Genomic DNA, 19,837 nt, shown 5'->3' on the forward strand with positions numbered 1-19,837 from the left:
GTGTGATATGGTTTAGTTGGTAATGTGAAGACTTGGGGAAGGGGTGGGTGACACGGTTGTCCCCAGCTGCTTAAAGGATTCTTCCGTGGATGAATGATTAGCCCCACTTTGTTTAAACCTGAATTCAGAACAAGAGACCAAGGACAGAAATTGCAGAGGTAGGTCTAAGTCCTAAGTCCCTTAGGAACAGAAAACCCCCAACTGGAGCGAGCGGCTGGGAGGAGAGCCTGCCTCCTTGCAGAGACGAGATGAGCACTTGGCCCCAGACTTCCAGCAGAGTCCCCGCTCATGTACAAGACAGCCCCTGGGATGGCCCCACACCAGCTCTGAGATTGGTGCAGCAGTCCCAGAATCTTGGATTGGAAGGGGCCTCAGCACTTGCACATCCCTGAGTGCTTATGCAGCCTCTGTTTGGAGACTTCCCAGAACAGGGAGCTCACTCCCTTCTGGGATCACATTGGTTGTCAGGGAGTTTCCTTGAATTTAGTCCACAGATCGCAGCCTGGTCCAAGCGTCCCTCACCCAGGGGCTAGCCTGCTGGTTCAGCCTTGCCTCTCTGGGTTAGGCAAGTCCCTGGGAGTCCAATAAAAGGGCCTCTCATAGACTGGTAAAGTGAGGACTCTTTCTTGTTGTGTCTCCTGTCCCTCCTGCAATGCTGCAATATAGTCACAGCTTCTGCCGCTTGTGAGAAATTAGAAAAGGCCCGGAATGAGCTGCAGACTGCGTGCCAGGCCTTCGTGGACAAGCTCAACCAGCAGCACCAAGTGGATCTGGCAGAGCTGGAGAGCCAGCTGAAGGAGCACTACACGGGCGAGTGTGAGAGGCTGCAGAGCGTGTGTGTGCAGGAAGTGCAGAAGTACCAAGCCCAGCTGCAGAGTCAGGTCAGTGGCTCAGTGGGAGGCCCAGGTAGGCTGGGACCCTGAGATGGCCTGGTAAGGCATTGGCTGTGGGAGTCTGATCAGAACTGCCATTCTGACTAATCTTTGGGCCAGTCCTCTGAACCTCAGTTTTGCCTGGCAAATGGGCTACTAGGAGGAATGTGTTTTTTCAATCTTAACACAGTGTAAATGTATAGCTTGTCACTATGATTGATATTACAAAGCCCTAGGCCTGCCATGATGGCCAACAAGTTCTAATGGGAAATATTGTCGCTGTCCATTCAGTGCCATTTGTAGAGCCGGGGAGGGTATACAAGGAAGCCATGGGCATGTGTGCATTTGACAATTGAAGAAATGGGCTCAAAGAGAAGAAGACAACTGGGTCTCCTAATTCCAAGACCTATCATACCCCAAGGCTTCCATTTGTGGCTGGAGTTTCTGTATGCAGTGTCCTCGGTGAACTGAATTGTTTGTGGCGATGGGTGGAAGGCCTGAAAGGGTTCAATTCACTAATCAATAAGAATTTATTAAGGGTCAAGCCCTAAGGATAGAAATACAAAGCAACACTTAGGGATCATGGACAAGGGGTAAGGATCATGCCCTAGAAGGGACTCTGGAAATTGTATAGATGAGGAAACTGGTCCCTTGAGACCAAGTGGGACTTATCCAGATTCATTCAGGTAGTACATTGAAGACCTGGGATTTGAATTTGGGTCCTCTGGTGCCAGATACTGGCATTCTGTATCCTAGAACACACAGTCTCCAACTTAATCTTCCACTGGGACAATAGGCCATGGTCACAGGTGGGTTGGATGGGGTGAGCGTTAACAGCTGGGGAACTTGGGACTAGCCTCTTGGAGGAGGTGATCTTTGAACTGAGCCTTGAGGAAAGCCAGATTTCCAAAGGGACTAAGGCAGGCAGAAAGTACAGCATCCATGCAGTTCTTGGTCAGCCTCCATGTGGATGATCTCTGATAGGGAAGGATCCACCGCCTCTCACAGCAGCTCATCCCACCCTTAGACAGCTCCCCTTGAGAGGAAGTCTTGCCTAGCCCAAGCCCAGTTTGGCTTCCAGACAGCTCCCACTCATGCCTCCTGGTTCTGCCTCTGGGGTCAAGCAGAATATGTTGAACACTTCTTCCATGTCACTGACAGTCCTTTGAACACAACTGTTTCTTAGGTCTGCCAAAGTCTCATGCTGCCCCAGCTAACCTCCCTAATTGCTTAACTAAGACTGTGCTCTAGTCCAGCTGCCACCTCTAGTGGTTAATGGCCCATCTGTGAATGAGAACTCAGCCAGAGGTCCTGGGGCCACAGACAGACTGAGCTCCCATCCTGCACTCTGTTGCCCTTGGCTTAGAGGACTGAGCATCACCCTAGTATCCCATGCCCAGATGGAGCAGGGCTTGGGGGGAGGAGGACAAATGAGGGACAAACAAGCTGTCTCGTTTCATAGAAGTGGAACTGAGGCTAAGTGGGATGCCAAGTGCCTGGCATAGGGCCTGGCACACAATAGGCACATTGTCAGTCAAGCAGGATCAGAAGGTCTGTATACACATTGTGTGTGTATACACATTAATACACATATACCCTTTTGTACATATGTGCACAACACACATAATGACAATGATAAAAGAATTGAGATTACAAAAGGGGACACAGCTCAAGGGATTAGCTGAGTTCCAGATAGTTATATATTGGTCATTAAAAAAAACCCTAGTTATTAAGTTTAATTGGTTTTATTAGCAACTGAAATTAAATTCACTCCAAACCTCTGGTTTTAAGAGAAATCTAAGGTTCACACTTCCCCTTCCCTCTCCGCCCCCATCTCCAATTCCTCTCTGGTGCTGCCAGAGAGAGCTGCTCCCCACCCCAAGACTCCTTCCTTTAAGATTGTTTCTAAGCATTCCAGACAAGCTGGGGCCCTTTATCTTAATATGTCAACACCCCTTCCTAGAGAATCTTAGTGATTTTCTGTGGATGAAAACCTTCTGGTCCTAGCGGTCCATAATCTGGTGAGAAGCCACTTCCCCCCAGCCAGGCTGACCTGAGACTGAGCCCAGGACAGGCCACAGCTGGCTGTGTGCTCCTTAGAGGGTGACCCTCTAGCTTTAATTTCACATGGAGTACCCCGGCTGTTTGAGTCTAATGGACAGGGCTTTCCCTTGCAGGTTGATGACCTAAATGCTGCCCATGAAGCTTTCAAGTTAGAAGTTGAGTCCAGCCATTCGGAGCAAGTCGATTTGCTGAAGAAAGCATACGAAGCCTCCCTCACAGGTAAGAATGCTCTCACCTTCCCACAAACGGCCAATGATGGGCCAGCATCAACTGCTAGCTCAGCAAGAAACCTCCTGAGAACTCACTTATCTGCTGCCTTCCTTAGCTTCCCTCCAGGATCCTCCTCATAATGTGATCATCCACTAATGCTGTCCTTCCCCTGGTAAGGAGGATTCTCTTCAGGGCTGGCCTGGGAGGCAGAGCGCTGGACTTAGAATGACCTAGAAACCCATTTGTGCCATACTTTAAAAAAAAATAATAATAGCTTTTTCTTTTTTTTTTAATACATATTGCTTTATTATTCATGTTGGGAGAGAAAAATCAGAGCAAAAGGGAAAAACCATGGGAGATTAAAAAAACACAGAAAAAAAAGTGAACCCAGCATGTGTTAATTTACATTCAGTCTTCTTAGCTCTTTTTCTGGATTCAGATGGCATTTCCTGTTCAAAGTCTATTGGGATTGCTTTGGATGTGCCATACTCTTAAACTGAATTTTACAGACACTTTGAGACTGGTCCTTGGGACAGTGGAGAACATGCTTGACTTGCTGTCAAGAAGACCTGAATTCAAATCCATCTTCAGACTCTTATTAGCTATGTGACTTTAGACAAGCCACATAACTTCTTTATACCGCAATAAATATTATCTCCATCAGTAAAATGGGGATAATAATAGCACCTACCTCCTAGGATTGTTGTGAGGCTCAAATGATATATTTAAAGCATTTCACAAACCTTAAAGCAAGATATAAATGCTAGTTATTGTCAGTATAATTCTTGTAATTGAAGAGGGAGCATTCTTATGAACCTGAGCCTGAGTAGATGGGCATGTGAGCAGGACTTTGTAAATGGAGATGCGTTTCTCTTGACCATCAAGGCTCCCAGGATGGGTGGTTTGGATTGGGGGACAAAGGGCTAGGATATTGACTTACTATCAGTCTGTCTTCTAGTCAGGTCCAGTTTTCCATCCCTAAGCAGAACTTTTTGGCCAAATGGGAAGGTAGCGTTATGAGCCACATGTGGAGTTGTGAAACAACAGGGGTTTCTATTGGAAACGTTGGCCAGCGGGAGTTCCAGCCTGTCTATGGAGGGATGGACTCAGTGCTGAAGAGCTTTCTCATTCTAGATTGTTGGGAAATAAACAGCCCTTACAATGTGCCAGGCACTGTGCTAAGCATTAGAGACACAAAAAGAGACAAAAGACAGTACCTGGCCTCAAGGAGCTTACAGTCCAGCGGGAGAGACAACATTCAAACAACTACATAGAAATAAGCCTTGTTCAGGAAAAATGGGACAGATTAAGAGAGGGAAGACACTGGATTTAAGAGGAGCTGGGGAAGGCTTCCCACCCCAAAGCCCCCACAGTCAGGGCCGGTATTCTCCACAGATGAAGTAGAAAGTCGTACTCATGAAGTTTGTCCCTTCTAATAGAAATGAAGTCTAACCCACTGTCCAGTCCTGATCTCATATTAGCTTCCTCTTTTCCCAAGCTGGGAAAAAATGCTCACAGGGTCTTTAACCCAGCTGGTTATTACCATGGAGTTTTGTGGGGGTCAGATTCACCAACTGTAAGCACAGACTTCATTTGCCTCAGCTTCCCTGGGGTCCCACTGAGGACTCACATCAATCATATAGTCTCCAAGCTACAAGTGCTCAAGGCCCCAGGCAGTCTGGAAAGCCCTGGCTTAGGGCCGGAGGAGCCCCTAAAGAGTGTAAATGTGGGTCATCTCGAGATTTGTTCTCCCAGATGGGTCTCTGGCCTCAGAAGTATTTCCTTTTTTCAGAAATCAAGGAGTGTCATGACCTAGAGAAGAAGTCTCTGGAGGAGTTATTCTCAGAGAAACACGAGTCACTAGAGGTGAGTATTTCCCCAGAGTAGTGCCAGATCGATGGCTCACTCATTTCATGTCTACTTTTCTACCTCGAGTGTCTTATGTTGTCTCTGTCTTGTTTGTAGAAAGAAATCCATGATCTAAAGAGTAAAAATGATGCTCTGAATGAGAAGCTTAAATTGGAGGAGCAGAAAGCAGCTTCCAGAGAGAAGGCCAACCAGGTAGGTGATGACAGCCCCTCTGGGAGCGGGGAATGGAGGGGAAAGCCTAGCTCCAGTGGCTTTGAGGATGTGTCTGGGTGTAGCTTTAGAGATGTGTCTACATCAGCTTTAGGGATGCATTTGGGGGGAGACCTTTCTACAGTGGCTTTGGGGATGACTCTGATATGAAACTAGAAATGAGCAGAACAAACAAAAAAATGTCAGGCTTGGAAAAGCTACTCTTAAAGAGTGACCTAAAAAAAATTCATCTCGACACTCGGGCACCTACTGTGTACATCTACTGTGGGCACCTACTGTGTACACCTACTGTGTACACCTATAGTGTGTACCTACTGTGTGCAAAGTTCCCACACTAAGGATTGGAGGAGAGTAGAAATGAGCAGAGCAGACCAGTGTCAGGCTTGGAAAAGCTACTCTTAAAAAGTGACCCCCAAAAATTCATCTCGGTATTCAGCACCTACTGTGTGCACCTACAGTGTGCAAAGCCCCCATGCTCAGGATTGGAGGAGAGTAGAAATGAGCAGAGCAGACCAGTGTTGGGCTTGGAAAAGCAACTCTTAAAATGTGACTGAAAAAAATTCACCTCAGCACCTACTGTGTGCAAAGCTCCCTTGCTCAAGATTGAAGGAGAGATACAAGGTTTCAGTTAGGCCCCCTTGCTTTTATGGTACTTTGAGGGGACTGACAAAAGTACCAATGAGTAAAATACAAAGTAACAAGTTGGAATGAAAGAACAGTGCTGTGAAGGGTCCCCATCAGGGGCTTCCTGCAAAAAAAAAGAGGCACTGTAGTGTGATTTAGAGAACGAATAAATAGCCGCTGAGAGAAAGGCGGGAATGGCATCCCCAAAAAGGAACTATCGGAACAGAGATGCAGAGCTGGAGAAGTGGGTATGGGTAATAGTTCAATTTAGCATAAAGTGTGTATGGAGGAGAGCAACAGGAAGGGGACTAGAAAAGCAACAATGTTGAAAGCCAAGTCAGAGTTACTTAGATAAATCTTGGCCTGGTGCGGACTAGGGAGCTATAGAAGAGTTTTGAGCACAAGAATAACCCAAGCAGACCAGTCTATAAAGAAGCTCATTCTGGCAGCAGACAAAGGATGGATTAGAAATATGAGAGAGCGCAGAGGGGAGACGCTATGTAAGGGTGAAGGTGACAGCTGGAATACAGGCAGTGTGACCTAATGGAAAAGATGCTAGATTAAATGTGCAGAGAATACGAATCCTACTCCCCATATTTAGCTGCCCATGTGGCCGTGCATCCATGTCACCTCTGTGACATCTCCTCCTCACTGAGAATGAACCAGAGAATCACTGACCCAGAGCTGGAATGAAATTCAAGATGTTTTGTTCAACCCTTGTCATTTTCTGATCAGAGAGAAAAATTACAGATTACAAATAGTCAAGCCAGGATTTGAACCCAGGTCCTCGGACCAGCTCTCTTCTCATTGTGCCTTGTAGTTCCCTAATGATTCCAAGGTCTCTTTTAGCTTTTTGGAAGTACAAATCAGACAAGCTTTTCCTTGAGCTTACTCTTTCTCTCCTCCCCCCCCCCTTTTTTTTTTTTGCTGAGGCAATTGGGGTTAAGTGACTTGCCCAGGGTCACACAACTAGGAAGTGTTAAGTATCTAAGGCTACATTTCAACTCAGGTCCCCCTGACTTCAGGGCTGGTGCTCTATCCACTGCGCCACCTAGCTGCCCCTGAGCTAACTCTCTGGGGGGCCTGAATGATGGAGTGTTCATATTGGCTCCTCATGGTTCTCTTCCCTTCCTGCTCCACTTCCAGTGCTCCCAGTTGAGCTGGAAAGACCTTTAAAGATCCTCCAGGCCCATCCCCTTGTGTATCAGAAGAGGAGCTGAGGTTCAGGAGTTGCCCTTGACTTGGGAAGGCAAAGCCCAGTGGTGAACAATGTCCTGATTTGACTCAGTCTTCCTTTGTTTCAGTTCTGTTTCTGAGCAGTCACAAGGTACAGGGCAGCTCTCTGCCCTGGAGATAGGTCTAGGCTTGGAGGGCCAGCTTTGTCTCCTGCTAGCTGAGAGATCAAGGGCAACCACTTTACTACTTGGTGCCTTGGTTTCTCAAGCTTTAAACTCAGCATGATACCAGGTAGGCTCCTAAGCTACGAACACTCTGAATGGCAGCGTGTTCTGAGCAGAGAGGGCACCATCTTGGGAGGAGACCAAAGCTGACCTTGGGGCTTTCTCCATTTGTTTCTGCAGAAGAACCCCCAGATCATGTATCTGGAGCGAGAGCTGGAGAGCCTCAAGGCTGTGCTGGAGATCAAGAACGAGAAGCTACACCAGCAAGATGTCAAACTGCTCAAGATGGAGAAGCTGGTGAGAGCCCCCTCCCCTAGACCACCATGTGGCCACTTGCCCTGAAGGCCCAGCATGTGCATGCAGAGAGAGGCCTGCCTTCCACCCACCATGGCAGCCAAGTTCCTCATACTTCGTGGCTAGTTAGTTTCCTCCTGCATTGCCAAGAGGGCGTTCTAGGGACTTGCATGGGGGAAGGAGCAAACTGTTCCCATTCTTTGTGGACTAGAATGATGAGGGCACTGGGAGTGGGACTTGAGCTAGTCCTAAGTGGCTTGGGCTAAGTCTGCTTGGCAAGCCACACTGCGGGCCACTGGGACAGGGTCTGGCTCACTCAGATTGTCTGGCTTGTGGCAGGACAACCGTGGCTCAACAGCCTCTGCCCTGGAGCACAGCTGCCTCCAAACAGCCATTTAACTACATGTATCAGCACAAGTTGGGGATGGGCTGGGGAGGCCAGCAGCTGGCGTGGGCCTGGCCTGGCTGTGCTAGCCTCTGGCTGGCACCAGCTGGTGCCTTGGCTGTCCCCATCATTAGGAGGCTGGTTTAGATCTGGGGCAGGGCTATCATGAAAACAGAACAACCCCCTAACAAGAACTCCAGTATGATCTCCCCCTTCTGTTCAACAGCACACTGATCACTGTAGAAAGCAGGGTACAGGCAGCCAGCCTGCCTTAGCCCAGAAAGCCCTGGGGTCAAGTCTTCCTGCTGATTGATTGACCCATCTTCTGGGTGTGTCATCCTGAGCCTCTCCCTACAGACTCCCAGGCACCCTACAACAATAGGTTCTCAGGTCTGGTCCTTGTTCTCTACCTCATTGGGAAGCACACTCTCCATGGGCCAGGCCTTCCTTTGGGAAAGTGAGCAGGGAGGACCTCTGCATCCAGATGTGTGAAGCCAGATGTTGTCAGCATCCTTCCTGAGCCCTCCTGGGGAGGTTCCTACTTAAGGTCTCTGAGAGGTGCAAGGAAACTTCGAGGAAGTCCAGGACAGCCCTGTTCCTTGCTGGAGACTCCCTCAATATGGTGGAAGGAAATACAGAACTAGGGAAAGCATGGCAGTGAGGGCTGTCAGAGCCTGGCCACCCCTTCCCTCACTGAGGCAGCAGAAGGCCAGCATGGCATTGGGCACCCATTATATCTGTGTCTGGCAGTGGCCCACAGGTCCAGGGCACTTGGTGGCCCCAAGTTGTCCCTGTCAAACTCTTTGTGGGCCAGGATGATGAATGGACAGGGGAGGAGAGTATGAAGGCACTAGAGCTATCCATGAGGGGCCTGGCTGCCTTGGGAAGTGGTGAGCTCCCCCTTCCTGGGAGGGCCACGTATCAGGGACATCTGGGAGAAGATTCTTGTTCCAGAGCAGGTTTGGCCATGGTGAGATTTGAGGTCTGGTCTAGCGCTGAGATGCAGTGACTTGGATGGACCCTCACTAGCCGTCTCTGCTTTTCCCTGGCTAACTCCATCAAAGGCCAGGGGCTTTTTTTTTTTTTTTTTTCTCTGTGGGGTTCTCTTTGCAGTGCATTTAGCTGAATGTGCCAGGCTCTGGATGGGCAGGGGCCAGGGTTTGTCTTTGCCTAAGAAATGCATGCGCTCTGACCACCACTTCTTTGTGTCAAGGTGGACAACAACACAACCCTGGTGGACAAGCTCAAGAGAGTCCAGCAGGAGAATGAGGAGCTGAAGGCGCGGATGGACAAACATATGGCCATCTCCAGGTAAGATGCCCGGCCTCAATCTCGGGGCCTCCCATGGCCCGTTGAGCTATTAGAAATGAGAGGGATCACACGTGGGAAGGGAGGGTAGTGTACATGGGGTCAGTATCATCTGGGGCTGCTGCTTTTCTGTTTGTGTCTCTCCTTTTTTTCTTCTCTCTTCCTTATTCCTGTCTCTTCTCCATCCCTCCCCCTCCTTTTCTCTCCCCCTTTTCCCCTCTTCTTTTCTTCCCCTCTCTCCTCCCTTTCCCCCTCCTTTTCCTCTCTGCCCCCCCTTCTGTCTCCCTTTCCCCTTCTCCTCTTGTTTCTCCCCTTCTCCTCCCCTTCCCCTTCTCCCTCCTTCTCTCCTTTGGTTTCCATAGAGCCCAGATCAGCTTTTCCATTCCTTTTGGATGTCAGACCTTTGTGTGGGACACCCATGTATTGTCTTTGTCCCCTCCCCATTCCTTAGGCAACTGTCTACAGAGCAAGCGGTCCTCCAAGAGTCCCTGGAGAAGGAGTCAAAGGTCAACAAGAGGCTGTCTATGGAGAATGAGGAGCTGCTATGGAAGCTGCACAACGGGGACCTGTGCAGCCCCAAGAAATCCCCCCCATCTGCGGTGCTGCCTTTCTCTTCCCCGAGGAATTCTGCCTCCTTCCCCAGCCCCACAGGCTCACCTAGATGACCCTTCTGGAACCCAGGCTGACAGCTGCCTGAGAGTGCTTCCTGGCGGCCAGGGGACTGACCCTTCCACCATTCATGGGAGCAGGACTCAGGCTGGTGACGGCCTTGTGAGGGCACCTGGGTGGCGGCTGACCCGGCTCACTGGAGTACACGAGCCACCAGCATGGCTCCTCGGACCGGCCCTGGCTGCCGCCAGCCCCCCAAGGTTTCAGGAATGCCGCCTGCGCAGGCACGCAGGGAGAGACATTGATGCACAGAGCACTTGGCGAGCCAGACGAGTCTCGTTCGCTGCCTTTCTCACCCTGCCTGGGGGAGAACCAGCTCAGGGGCTTCTTCACATAGAGTATAACCTTTCTCATGTTCCTTGTCATAGACACTTTTACTTTGGGCCTCCTGTGGGCTCGTGGGAGTGGGGTGAGCATGGGGCTTGCTGGTGCCATCACCTTTGGCTCTAGAGGGGACACAGAGAGCTGCAGGACTAGTGTGGACGGTTTAGCCATGGCCACTCTGGTTAGAACTGACCTGAGGAGAAGGGAGAAGAACAGGCTGCTTGGGAGCACGGGGACCCTGACTCGGTAGCCTTTGAGTCTGTATGCTGGGGAGATTGGGGCCCTTCAAATTGAAAGCCTAGCGGTGAGAACTGAAACTAGTGCGATTTCTGTAGTTTTCAATGACCCCCCGTACCCCGAGAGAACCCAAGTCACTGGCTTCTCATTCGTTTTTCTAGCTGTGGACGGAAGTGGAACACTAATGGGTCTCCCTGGGTCCTCAGAAGCAAGGCCTACTTCTTGTACTTTGGTCCTGCAGTGATTCTTCCAAGGAAGGAAGAAAGGGCAGGGATACCCCTGGAGCCCCAACCTCTCCTTGTTTTAACTTGTTCTGAAAAGTCACCCACAGATGGGAGCTACCTCTCTCCCTCCTTTGTCCTCCCTTCCGCTTTCATTCTCTTCTCCTCTCTCTTCTCTCTGTTCCCCTTTCCTTTACAAAGCCATGACATAAGCCTTCTACCTCCTTTTCTCTGGGACAAGGGTAATTAATATGCTCACCCGGAACCAGCTTATTTTCCAGGCACAAAAATCATTTCCCCCAAAACCTTAAGGCTAGACTCTAACATTATAAACTATCAAAGTCCAGAACTAGCTGATTTGGGGAAGCAGATGGAAAAATTGTTAATTGGTAAAATTTGGGAAGAGGCAAACCATATGCCTGTATTTGAGGGTAGACACTAATATACCAGGAGAGGTGTTGGCTAGGATGAGCCAGATGGGAGCCCCAAATAGCAGCTTCGGGTCTGTCTTAGAGAAATTCTGGAGAGAGGGCAGAGAGGCCCTTGGCTTGTTCAATTGTTCCTTTCTAACTTCTATGAGAGACCTTTCCCGGCTCCCCCAGCTTTCTTCTCCACCCCAGGCAAACTTGGGGACCGGAAGAGCCACACTGTGGCTTCTCCTTGTCTTTGAATCTGTGTTTGTGTTGCCAATGAGCTGTGAGTCCGGGAACCCTCCAGGCAGCCACCACGAACTTTGGACACCAGAGGGCGAGTCAAAATTCAGGAGGCATGTTGATTTGTAACAATTCCTTCTTTTGTCTCATGTTTAAACTCCAATGTTCTGTTGTATGTGTAATCTTTCCATTTGTAGGGATGGTTGGAAAGCCAGATTTCTTCAGGCTCCAAGTGCGGGTGGAATTCTCTCCATCCCCTTGGAGCTGTCCTGCTCTGGCCCCCATGGCCAGGCATCTGCTGCAGGGTTTAGGGGCTGGGGACACGTGCTGCTCCAGTCTTGAGTCAGGTGGAAGACAGCAGCAGAGGAGGAGAAGAACGGCTTTTTGAAGACACTTTTCCGGGTCTACATTGTAGGGGGTGCAGGGGGACTAGCTGGGCAGAGTCGGGCTGAGACTCAGCCAGTGCTGAGCATTCCTGACTGTGCCAGTCTTAATGCCCTTCCCACATTCTTGTCTTCCACCCCTGTCGTGCCCTATTACCTAGGAGTTCGAGGCTTAGGAACCCAGCCCTCCCCCTCCCCCAGATGTTCTGAATGCAGCCTAGAAAGATGGGTCCTAGGGGCTAGAATTGGACCCTTACACTGGTTGGTCCTTAGAACTTCCAATTGTGCTAAATTTAGGGGGCTAGGGCTTGGGAAAGAGCTGATGTATTTTGAATTGTTTGTGTGTATTAAAATAAATAAAATATGACTTAGCTTTCTTGTTGCTGGCCAGTTATCTACAATTCTCAAAAATATAAGCCATAGAAAGTTACTCCTCCGTGGCCAGAGCATGGACATTGGGAGGACTTGAATAAATAACTCCTGGGCTTGGGATGAGGCTCCCTTGTGGCTCCAGGGCTGTGATCCTACATGTGACACTGGGGGAGTGACCTTTGCGGATCTGTTTTCTCATCTAGAGAAGCAATGGGGTGGATTAGCTCATGTTCCAGCTTTGTTTCCATAGAGTCAGGGAAGCAGTCAGACAGAGGAACAATTGCTGGCTTTAGAATCAGATCCTGAGTTCAAATTCTGACCTTGGATAAGTCCACCTTGCAGGGTTCTACTACTTCTATAAGCAAGAGGAGTTGGGTTAGATGAATTCTGAGGTATCTTTCAGCTTTAATATACTGTGAACTAGAGGTAGCTAGGTGGTGCAGTGGATAGAGGGCCAGTCCTGAAATCAGGAGGACCCGAGTTCAAATCTGGTCTCAGACACTTAACACTTCTTTGCTGTGTGACCCTGGGCAAGTCACTTAACCCCAATTGCCTCAGCAAAAAAACCAAAAAACAAAAAAAACACACACCATATAATAATATACTGTGAACTGGGACACTATAGCAAGAATTTGGGGTAACCTGGGATTATATCCCTGCTTGGACATTGACCAATGAGGTGGTTGGAGCAAGTCACTTCTAGCCTCTTTTCTCATCAGTAAAATGGGCCTGGTACCCCTAGGATCCCGGTGAGGAAGTGCTATCAAACCGTGAGGTTATGTCAAGAGTTCCCCACACTGAAGGCACAACGGGATATCACTCCGCTGCCCCTCCCTCAGTTGACCACCTAGCTTAGAACCCCTTCTTGAGAGGTCACAGAATCTGAGAAAAAAGCAGGTTAGACCTTGACCCCTCAGCGGGCCCTGCCAGGGATTATACGGCCTTTGTGAACCCAGCGCCAGCTCCATAGCCAGATGAAGCACGAGAAAGGGCTATGGTTTTATCCTTTGTAGAATGTGGGAGGTGAGCTAAGTGACCCAGCCCCAGATCTGGGATCCCACAACTACCAGTCAAAAAGTGGGCTTCAGCTCTCCCAACATGGCCTGCGGGAATTAGTCTTTCCAGGTCCCACAGAGTAGGTGGCCACCCAGCTTCTCCCAAGGCTATGCAAGTCATTTACCTTTTAAACAAACGATGTTTTATTCAGCGATTACATTATTCAAACTCCGTACATTGAGTGTGTTCATTCAAGACCAATATATGGAAGTAAACCCCTTCAAACCAAGTCTTATGGTTCAAATACCTGATGGCTTTTGGTCTGGCTGGGGCCTTTGTCTGAGATCTGCACATGGGCACGGAAACCTTGGCAGCAGCTTTTGGCTAAGCACAGATCCAAATAAGCTGGCAGAGCCGTGACCACTCTGCCTCAGTTTTCCCATCTGTAAATGGGGATCATAATAGCACCGAGCTCCCAGGACAGTTATGAGGCTCAAAGAAGACACTATTTGTAAAGCACCTTGGAAACCTCAAATGGCTACATCAATGTTGGCGGTTATCAGAGTTCCCTATAAGACCAGGCCTTGGAATGACTGTCTATTCACTGCCTGACTCAGGAAAGCTGCACGGTGGTGGCTACGGTGGTCTGCCCCCGCAGGTTCTGAGCTGTGCACATGTAGTAGCCAGCGTCGATGGTCTCAAAGTCCTGGAGGGCAAGGACGCTCTGGGACAGCCGCGTGGTGCACCCAAGGCCTCGGCTGACCAGTCTCCACGTGTCCTGGATCGTCACGGGCCTTTCATCCTGTTTCACAAAAGAGAGCGCACATGGGTGCGTGAGACAGGAGGTGCCAGGAGCTCTGGGGAACATGGGCTGGCCAGGGTGCACGGCACATTGCTCACACAGCACAGGAGCCCTGGGGCACAGGAGTGATCCCAGTTGTTGGCTGGGAAAAGCCTCTACTTGGAGACTCCCCTTAAAGTTAAAGAAAGCTAGAGATTTTAAGAGGGGAGGTGGGGAAACACATGTGCAAAGCAAAAGAGGAAGGGGATTCAATGCCAGCAATGGAAAGTATGACACGAAAGGTTCCACTAGTCCTCAGTTGCTTTGGTGTCAAAAGCGAGCCTAGAAGAAAATGGTGGGCACTCAGTTCGATAATTTGGGCCAGAGAAATGAAAGGCTGGCAGACCCCTCAGTAGAGTGACAGCTTTCTGCAAAAAGCTGCAAAGGCCCCAATCAACCAATTAACTGCAAATCAAATCAAATCAGATCAAATCAGTGATCTTTTAACAGAGAGTCACATGGGAACAGTCCCTGACTAGGCTGTCACAGTGATCTCTTAATAGAGGGAGTCACATGGGAACCGTCCCCTGCTAGGGCTATCACTGAGCAATTAGGCTATAAATTCACGAGACCAAAACAGAAGAAAGGGAAAAGATGTCTAATTAAATGATGAACAGGAGGATGAGGGAGAGAAGAAATGGATAAAAGGAAAGGCATCAATATGGACTATGACTTTTTCCTACAGATGTGTAACTGATGTAAAACAGTCGCCACAAGTAGGAGACCAAGAATGTCCTGAAAGCCCCTTAGTCAGCAAACATTTGATCTGCTTGCCAGGCACAGACGGGACAGCTGAGGGCACTCTGGAGAAGGGAGTCATCTGAAGAGGAGAAAGACTAACGTGGTGGCACTTCATCATCCTAGGGACATAGTAGGGCTTCCTCTGGACTCAGTACCATCCTCTCACCCCGACTCCCTCTCTCTGTGCAGTGAACTTCACTACAGAGAAGTTTCCTCCCCAGGCGGCCTTGGTTGAGACCCTTAATCCCCTTCTACCTCAGTTTCCTTCTCTGTAACTGACAGGGCTAAGATGGTCTCTATGGTCTCTTTCATCTCTAGACCTCAGGATGCAAGATCAGCTGAAGTTGAGCCTGCACTTGGACCACCTTCCCTAGGAGATGTGAGCCTTGTCTGTAAATAGTATTCTGCATGTTGCCTTCCCAAGAGACAATGAGCTCCTTAAGATCAGGGAGTGTCTTTGACCTTTCTTGTGTCCTGATGCTTGGCGCAGGAGCTGGCACGGTATGCTTGCTGACTGACTTCCCGATTGCCTGCCTGACTAGGCAGAAGGTTCAGTGGGTTCTAAAAGGCTCAGCTTCCTTGCTGGAGGAGGGGCAGGGGCCGCTTACCTTCAGCCCTGGGTATATCCACCGGAATTCCACCTCGACATCTGGCTCACCCAGGACAGTGCACAGGACAGTAATGTCATCTCCGCCATTCACCTTGTTGGAGGAGGCCACGATGGTGGTGGAAGGGGGCCCGCTGGGGACTAGCAGACACATGAGATTCAGTCAGGGACATACTAGGAGCAAAGCAGCACTAACACCCTAAACTGCATAGGATTTGGACCCAGGGATTGAACACTGTCTCTCTATTGCTGGTTTGCTTCGGGCCCCTCCTTTGGGTCCAATGCCGCCTTCTGCAAAAGCAAGGACCGGAAGAAGTCATTTCTGAGTACCCTTAAGCTTTCAGTCCAATAAGGCTGTGACTTTATAAGGTACCCCAGCTTTTTCTCTTGAGGGGAGGCAGTTACACTGCCTGGAGGTGTAGGAGTCATGGGAGGAAAAGGTGTGCAAGGATGGCATAGTGTGTGTGTGGTTAGCAAGGGGTGCATGGGATATACAGGATGAGGAGCCTGAAATATGAAGAAAGGAGACATGGGAGGGGACAGTGGGCTATGGACTGAGTTCAGAAAGCATGGGGCAAAGGCAAAAGATCATCTTCAAAAGGAAATCTGAATCTGAGAGTTCAGCCTGGAAGAAATTGTGTGGTCTCTCAGTTGCTCAAGGGCTAAGGTAGTAAGCTCCCTGTAAGGTGATCAAGGCTATTTGACTAAGATGTCATCAAGGGGACTCCTGTTCGGGTCTGGGGCAGAACTGATGTTTTTGAGCTTTCTTCTAACTCTGAGAATCTGTGATTCTAAAGGCTAGAAGCACTTTGTCCTTAATTCTTAGCTCTAATTCCAGAAAAGTGGTAACCTCAAAGCTCCCATTCCCCATAATGGTTCCTTCACTATTGATCTCAAGCACTCTCTGGGAAAAGTTCCCTAAGTCCTGGCTTTTTAAATTGTGGTTCACAGTCCCATATGGGGGATCATGACCCAAAGGGGTCATGAAATTACAATTCATTATCAGTAAATCTTTGATTTTTGAACCTAATTTATATACTTATATGTCTAGGGTCCCGTAAAAAATTTCTCAGATAAAAGAAGTTGCAAATAAAGTTTAAGAAGTCCTGCCCTAAGCATTCTCTGCCTCAATGTCTCCCTCTGTAAAATGAACATTGACTCATGGAATCTTAGAGCTGGAAAGGGTCTCAGAGGTCACCTTATCTGACCTGTACCTGGCCAGGATTCCCCACTCCAGCATCCCAGATGAGTGACAAGATTGCTTCCACTTGAACATATTCAGAGATGGGCACTCACTACTTCATGAAGCAGTCCATTCCACTCTTGGCTAGAAAATAATCCACTTTTGCTAAACTGCTGGTGTGAAATCAAGTCTACAGCTGACATCCTGGAAGAAGCAGCAACACATCTCTTACCTTCAACATAGAGCAGCTGGTATTTGATAGAAATCTGGGGGGCTCCATGAGCCTCTGCCCGACAGTAGACCACCCCTTGTTGGTCAAGCTGAGGATGCAGGTAGACAAAGCCCCTCTTGATGTCATAAATGATGCTCCCATTGCTTTGGATCTCTTTGGCTGGGAACTCCCTGTGTAGAGTGACTTTGGCTGACGGGACGGTCACCCGGCAAGGGACGATGGCTTCTCGGTCTGGGTTTAAGTAGACCACGCCAAAGTAGCTGGGAGAAGGCACGAAGAGCTCACCTTTCTCTGCAGAGAGAAGCGTGTGCATCATGGTTATTCAGAGTCACTTACCTAGGCCCTTCCTGCAAGAAAAGTACACTGGGGAGGCTGCCCAGAATGAGTTCTGTTAGGAGAGAAAATTACTTTCCCCCTTTCCATCTTACCCCACTAGCAACCAGTGGTATTCCTGTCTATTAAAAGGAAGAACAGTAGTGTTGTGTTTTTTTTTTTTTTAATTTATAGCTATTGATTTCTATATCACATCCATTTACTAATGTATTTTCTCCTACCCAGAGAGTTATAACTTGTAACAAAGAATAGAGAAGAAAGCAGAGCAGGGGGAGGGAAGACAGGTTAGCAAAATTAGCCAATACATCTCCCAGTTATGATAGTATATGCAGTGTTCTACATTCAGAAGACACCCTCCACCTCAGTAAAGAAGGGAGGGAGAGGAGGTACATTTTCTGTCTTTTTTTTTCTCTTTTTGCAAGAATCACACAAGTCCCAAGTGTTAAATATCTGAGGCTGGATTTGAATTGAGGTCCTCCTTACTCCAGAGATGGGGCTCCATCCACTGCACCACCTAGTTGCCCTGGAGGTACATACATGTTCATCTCTTCTTTCGTTTTGATCCCTAACTGTTTGGTTTTTTTCTGTTGTTGTGATTATAGGTCTTCCTATTTACATTGTAATTGTTTTCATCTCGATTGTTTCCCTGGTTCTGATGGGTTCACACTGTATCCATCACATGTCTTCTCAAGTTCCCCTCATAGCCACAGCAGTTAATATGTTACTCCATTCACACACCACAACTTGTTAGCTATTCTCTAGATGATGGGCATCTCCCTGGTTCCTGCTTTCTGTGCTGCTCTAAAAGCACTATCATGAATATTTAAGGGGATGGGGGATTTTCTTTCTTCCTTGGGGCATATTCCTGGCAGTGGAATCTGTGGACCAAAGGGAATGGCTTTCCAGAATGGTTGGACCGATCCCCAGCTCCAGCAACAGTGAGCCTGGCTTGCCCCAGCTCCTTCAGCATTGACTACCTGTCAGCTCTGCCCTCAAAAGTGAAACCTACAGTTCTGTGAGTTTACATTTCTCTTTTATTAGTAGCGGTTTAGAGAAATCTTGCTAATTTGTATTTATTTCTTTAAGAATAAAGAAGTTCTTTTTCTTTTTTTTTTTTTTTTACATCTCTTGTAAAAGAGATGTAAAATCCTGAGGGCTTTATCACCTTCCTTTTTCTAGTTACCTCTGTTCTCTGGTCTGTGCTTCTTTCAGGTGAATATCAAGGTCACTTAGAGGAGAGAGCACCCAAGTTCAAAGCCTGCCTCAGCCACTTCCCAGCAGTTGTAAAATGGGGAGATGGAGTCACTCATCCAGGGTCTGATAGTACAGGTCTGATAGACAGGTCAGGACTGTCTGCAGGGATAGAGGGGGGAGGAGGGAAGGAATCTGAGTGGGACAGAGAGAGATGCTGGGGCAGAACCATGAGACAGAAGCAGAAACAGAAGCCTTTTTTTTCCCTCTGGTATTTGCTACAGACAGTTTGGAGGGCTAGGGGAAAGAGATGAATTGAAAAAGATGAGTCTAGAAGCATGAAGGAATAGTTTTTATCTGGACACTGACTGCCACATCTCTCTATCTCTGTCTGTTTCTCTATCTCTGTCTTTCTCCCTCCTTGTATGTCTCTCTCTCTTCATCTATCTCTGTCTCTGTCTTTCTGTCTCTATTTCTCTGCCGTCTGTCTCTGTCTTTCTGTGTGTCTGGCTGTTGTCTGTCTATCTTTTTCTTTATCTCTCTCTGCCATTGTGTCTCTGTCTCTTTGTATGTCTCTCTGTGTCTCTCTTTGTCTTTCTGCCTATCTCTCTGTCTATGCTTCTCTGTGTCTTTCTGTCTGTCTATCTGTCTCTATTTCTCTGCCTGTTGATCATCTGTATCTATTCATCTCTTTCTCTATCTCTCTACCATTCTGTCTGTCTTTCGCTTTTCTTAGCATCTTTGATATGGCTTTCCCTGTGCCTCAGTTTCCTCTTCTGTAAATCATGGGTAATAATTCTTGCAGCTCCTCCTCTCCGTGTCCCTCCCTCTCTGCCTATGAGGTTGTAAGCTCCTCATTGCCAAATTCACATGGTGCAGATTGGGCAGCTCATTCCATAGCAGTAAGGCCCTTCTAAAACCCTCAATTGCATCCACAGCAGGGAGAGAGAGGATGGGGGAGAAGAGTCAATTTTCCTTTTTTTCCTTAAGGAATATAACAAAGTTGCAGGAGTATCTCCCCTCAAAACAACAACAACAACAACAACAACAACAACAACAACAACAACAACAACAAAAACCTCTCACACAATTCTCTAATTCGAAAGAAGGCAATATTATTGTTTCATGTGAGGAAGTAGAGAGTAGTGGAAAGAGCCAGAGGATCTGGTTCAAATTCTGATTTGACTACTTACTGAGTAGTAATTTAAGCAAGTAGTACAAAGTAACTTAAGCAAATTACTTCAATTCTCTGGACCTCAGTTTCCTCATTTGTAAAGTGTGTGTGTGTGTTTGTGTGTGATCAGATCACACACACTCTTCTAAACTCTCTTCCTATTCTAAATCCATGATCTATGGAGTGATCAAATGAGGAAAACTCTGGGTCTTCAGTCCCTGCCATCTACCACATTTGGGAAAGCCTTCAGGCTCTCTGCCCAGCTGGAGAGCCTGGGAAGGTCAGGCCTGCATGGCCCCTGCATCGGTCCTCCCTTGGCTAGTGTAGCTCTCCACTCTGCTCATCCCCAGCTGTTGCAGTGATTGTCCCAAACGTGACCATCTGGTGGCCTTCCTGCAGCCGGCCAGTTTGGCTCTCCCCTCAAGCCCATTTTCCAAGACCTTA

General features: G+C 48.3%; 2 protein-coding genes across 14 annotated transcripts in view; one reads left to right on the forward strand and one right to left on the reverse strand.

The window, feature by feature from the left end:
- Window positions 1-12,099, forward strand: part of MTUS1 (microtubule associated scaffold protein 1) — a 125,579-nt gene extending 113,480 nt beyond the window's left edge. For all 13 annotated transcript variants that reach the window (XM_074273883.1, XM_074273884.1, XM_074273886.1 and 10 more), the window contains 7 exons: window positions 667-881; window positions 3,050-3,155; window positions 4,939-5,012; window positions 5,112-5,207; window positions 7,430-7,546; window positions 9,142-9,239; window positions 9,688-12,099. In XM_074273883.1, coding sequence (XP_074129984.1) covers window positions 667-881; window positions 3,050-3,155; window positions 4,939-5,012; window positions 5,112-5,207; window positions 7,430-7,546; window positions 9,142-9,239; window positions 9,688-9,901 — 920 coding nt within the window. In that variant the 3' untranslated portion in view covers window positions 9,902-12,099. The remainder of the gene's footprint in view (window positions 1-666; window positions 882-3,049; window positions 3,156-4,938; window positions 5,013-5,111; window positions 5,208-7,429; window positions 7,547-9,141; window positions 9,240-9,687) is intronic.
- Window positions 12,100-13,270: 1,171 nt separating this feature from the next.
- PDGFRL (platelet derived growth factor receptor like) overlaps window positions 13,271-19,837 on the reverse strand; it is a 31,926-nt gene continuing 25,359 nt past the window's right edge. Inside the window, exons 4-6 of the mRNA XM_074273897.1 lie at window positions 16,696-16,986; window positions 15,282-15,421; window positions 13,271-13,893 (exon numbers count right to left, since the gene is read on the reverse strand). Of these exons, the coding sequence (XP_074129998.1) occupies window positions 13,705-13,893; window positions 15,282-15,421; window positions 16,696-16,986 (620 nt within the window). The 3' untranslated portion in view covers window positions 13,271-13,704. The remainder of the gene's footprint in view (window positions 13,894-15,281; window positions 15,422-16,695; window positions 16,987-19,837) is intronic.

The sequence above is a fragment of the Sminthopsis crassicaudata genome, chromosome 6 (genome assembly GCF_048593235.1).
Source record: "Sminthopsis crassicaudata isolate SCR6 chromosome 6, ASM4859323v1, whole genome shotgun sequence".
In the NCBI taxonomy this organism is placed as follows: domain Eukaryota; kingdom Metazoa; phylum Chordata; class Mammalia; order Dasyuromorphia; family Dasyuridae; genus Sminthopsis; species Sminthopsis crassicaudata.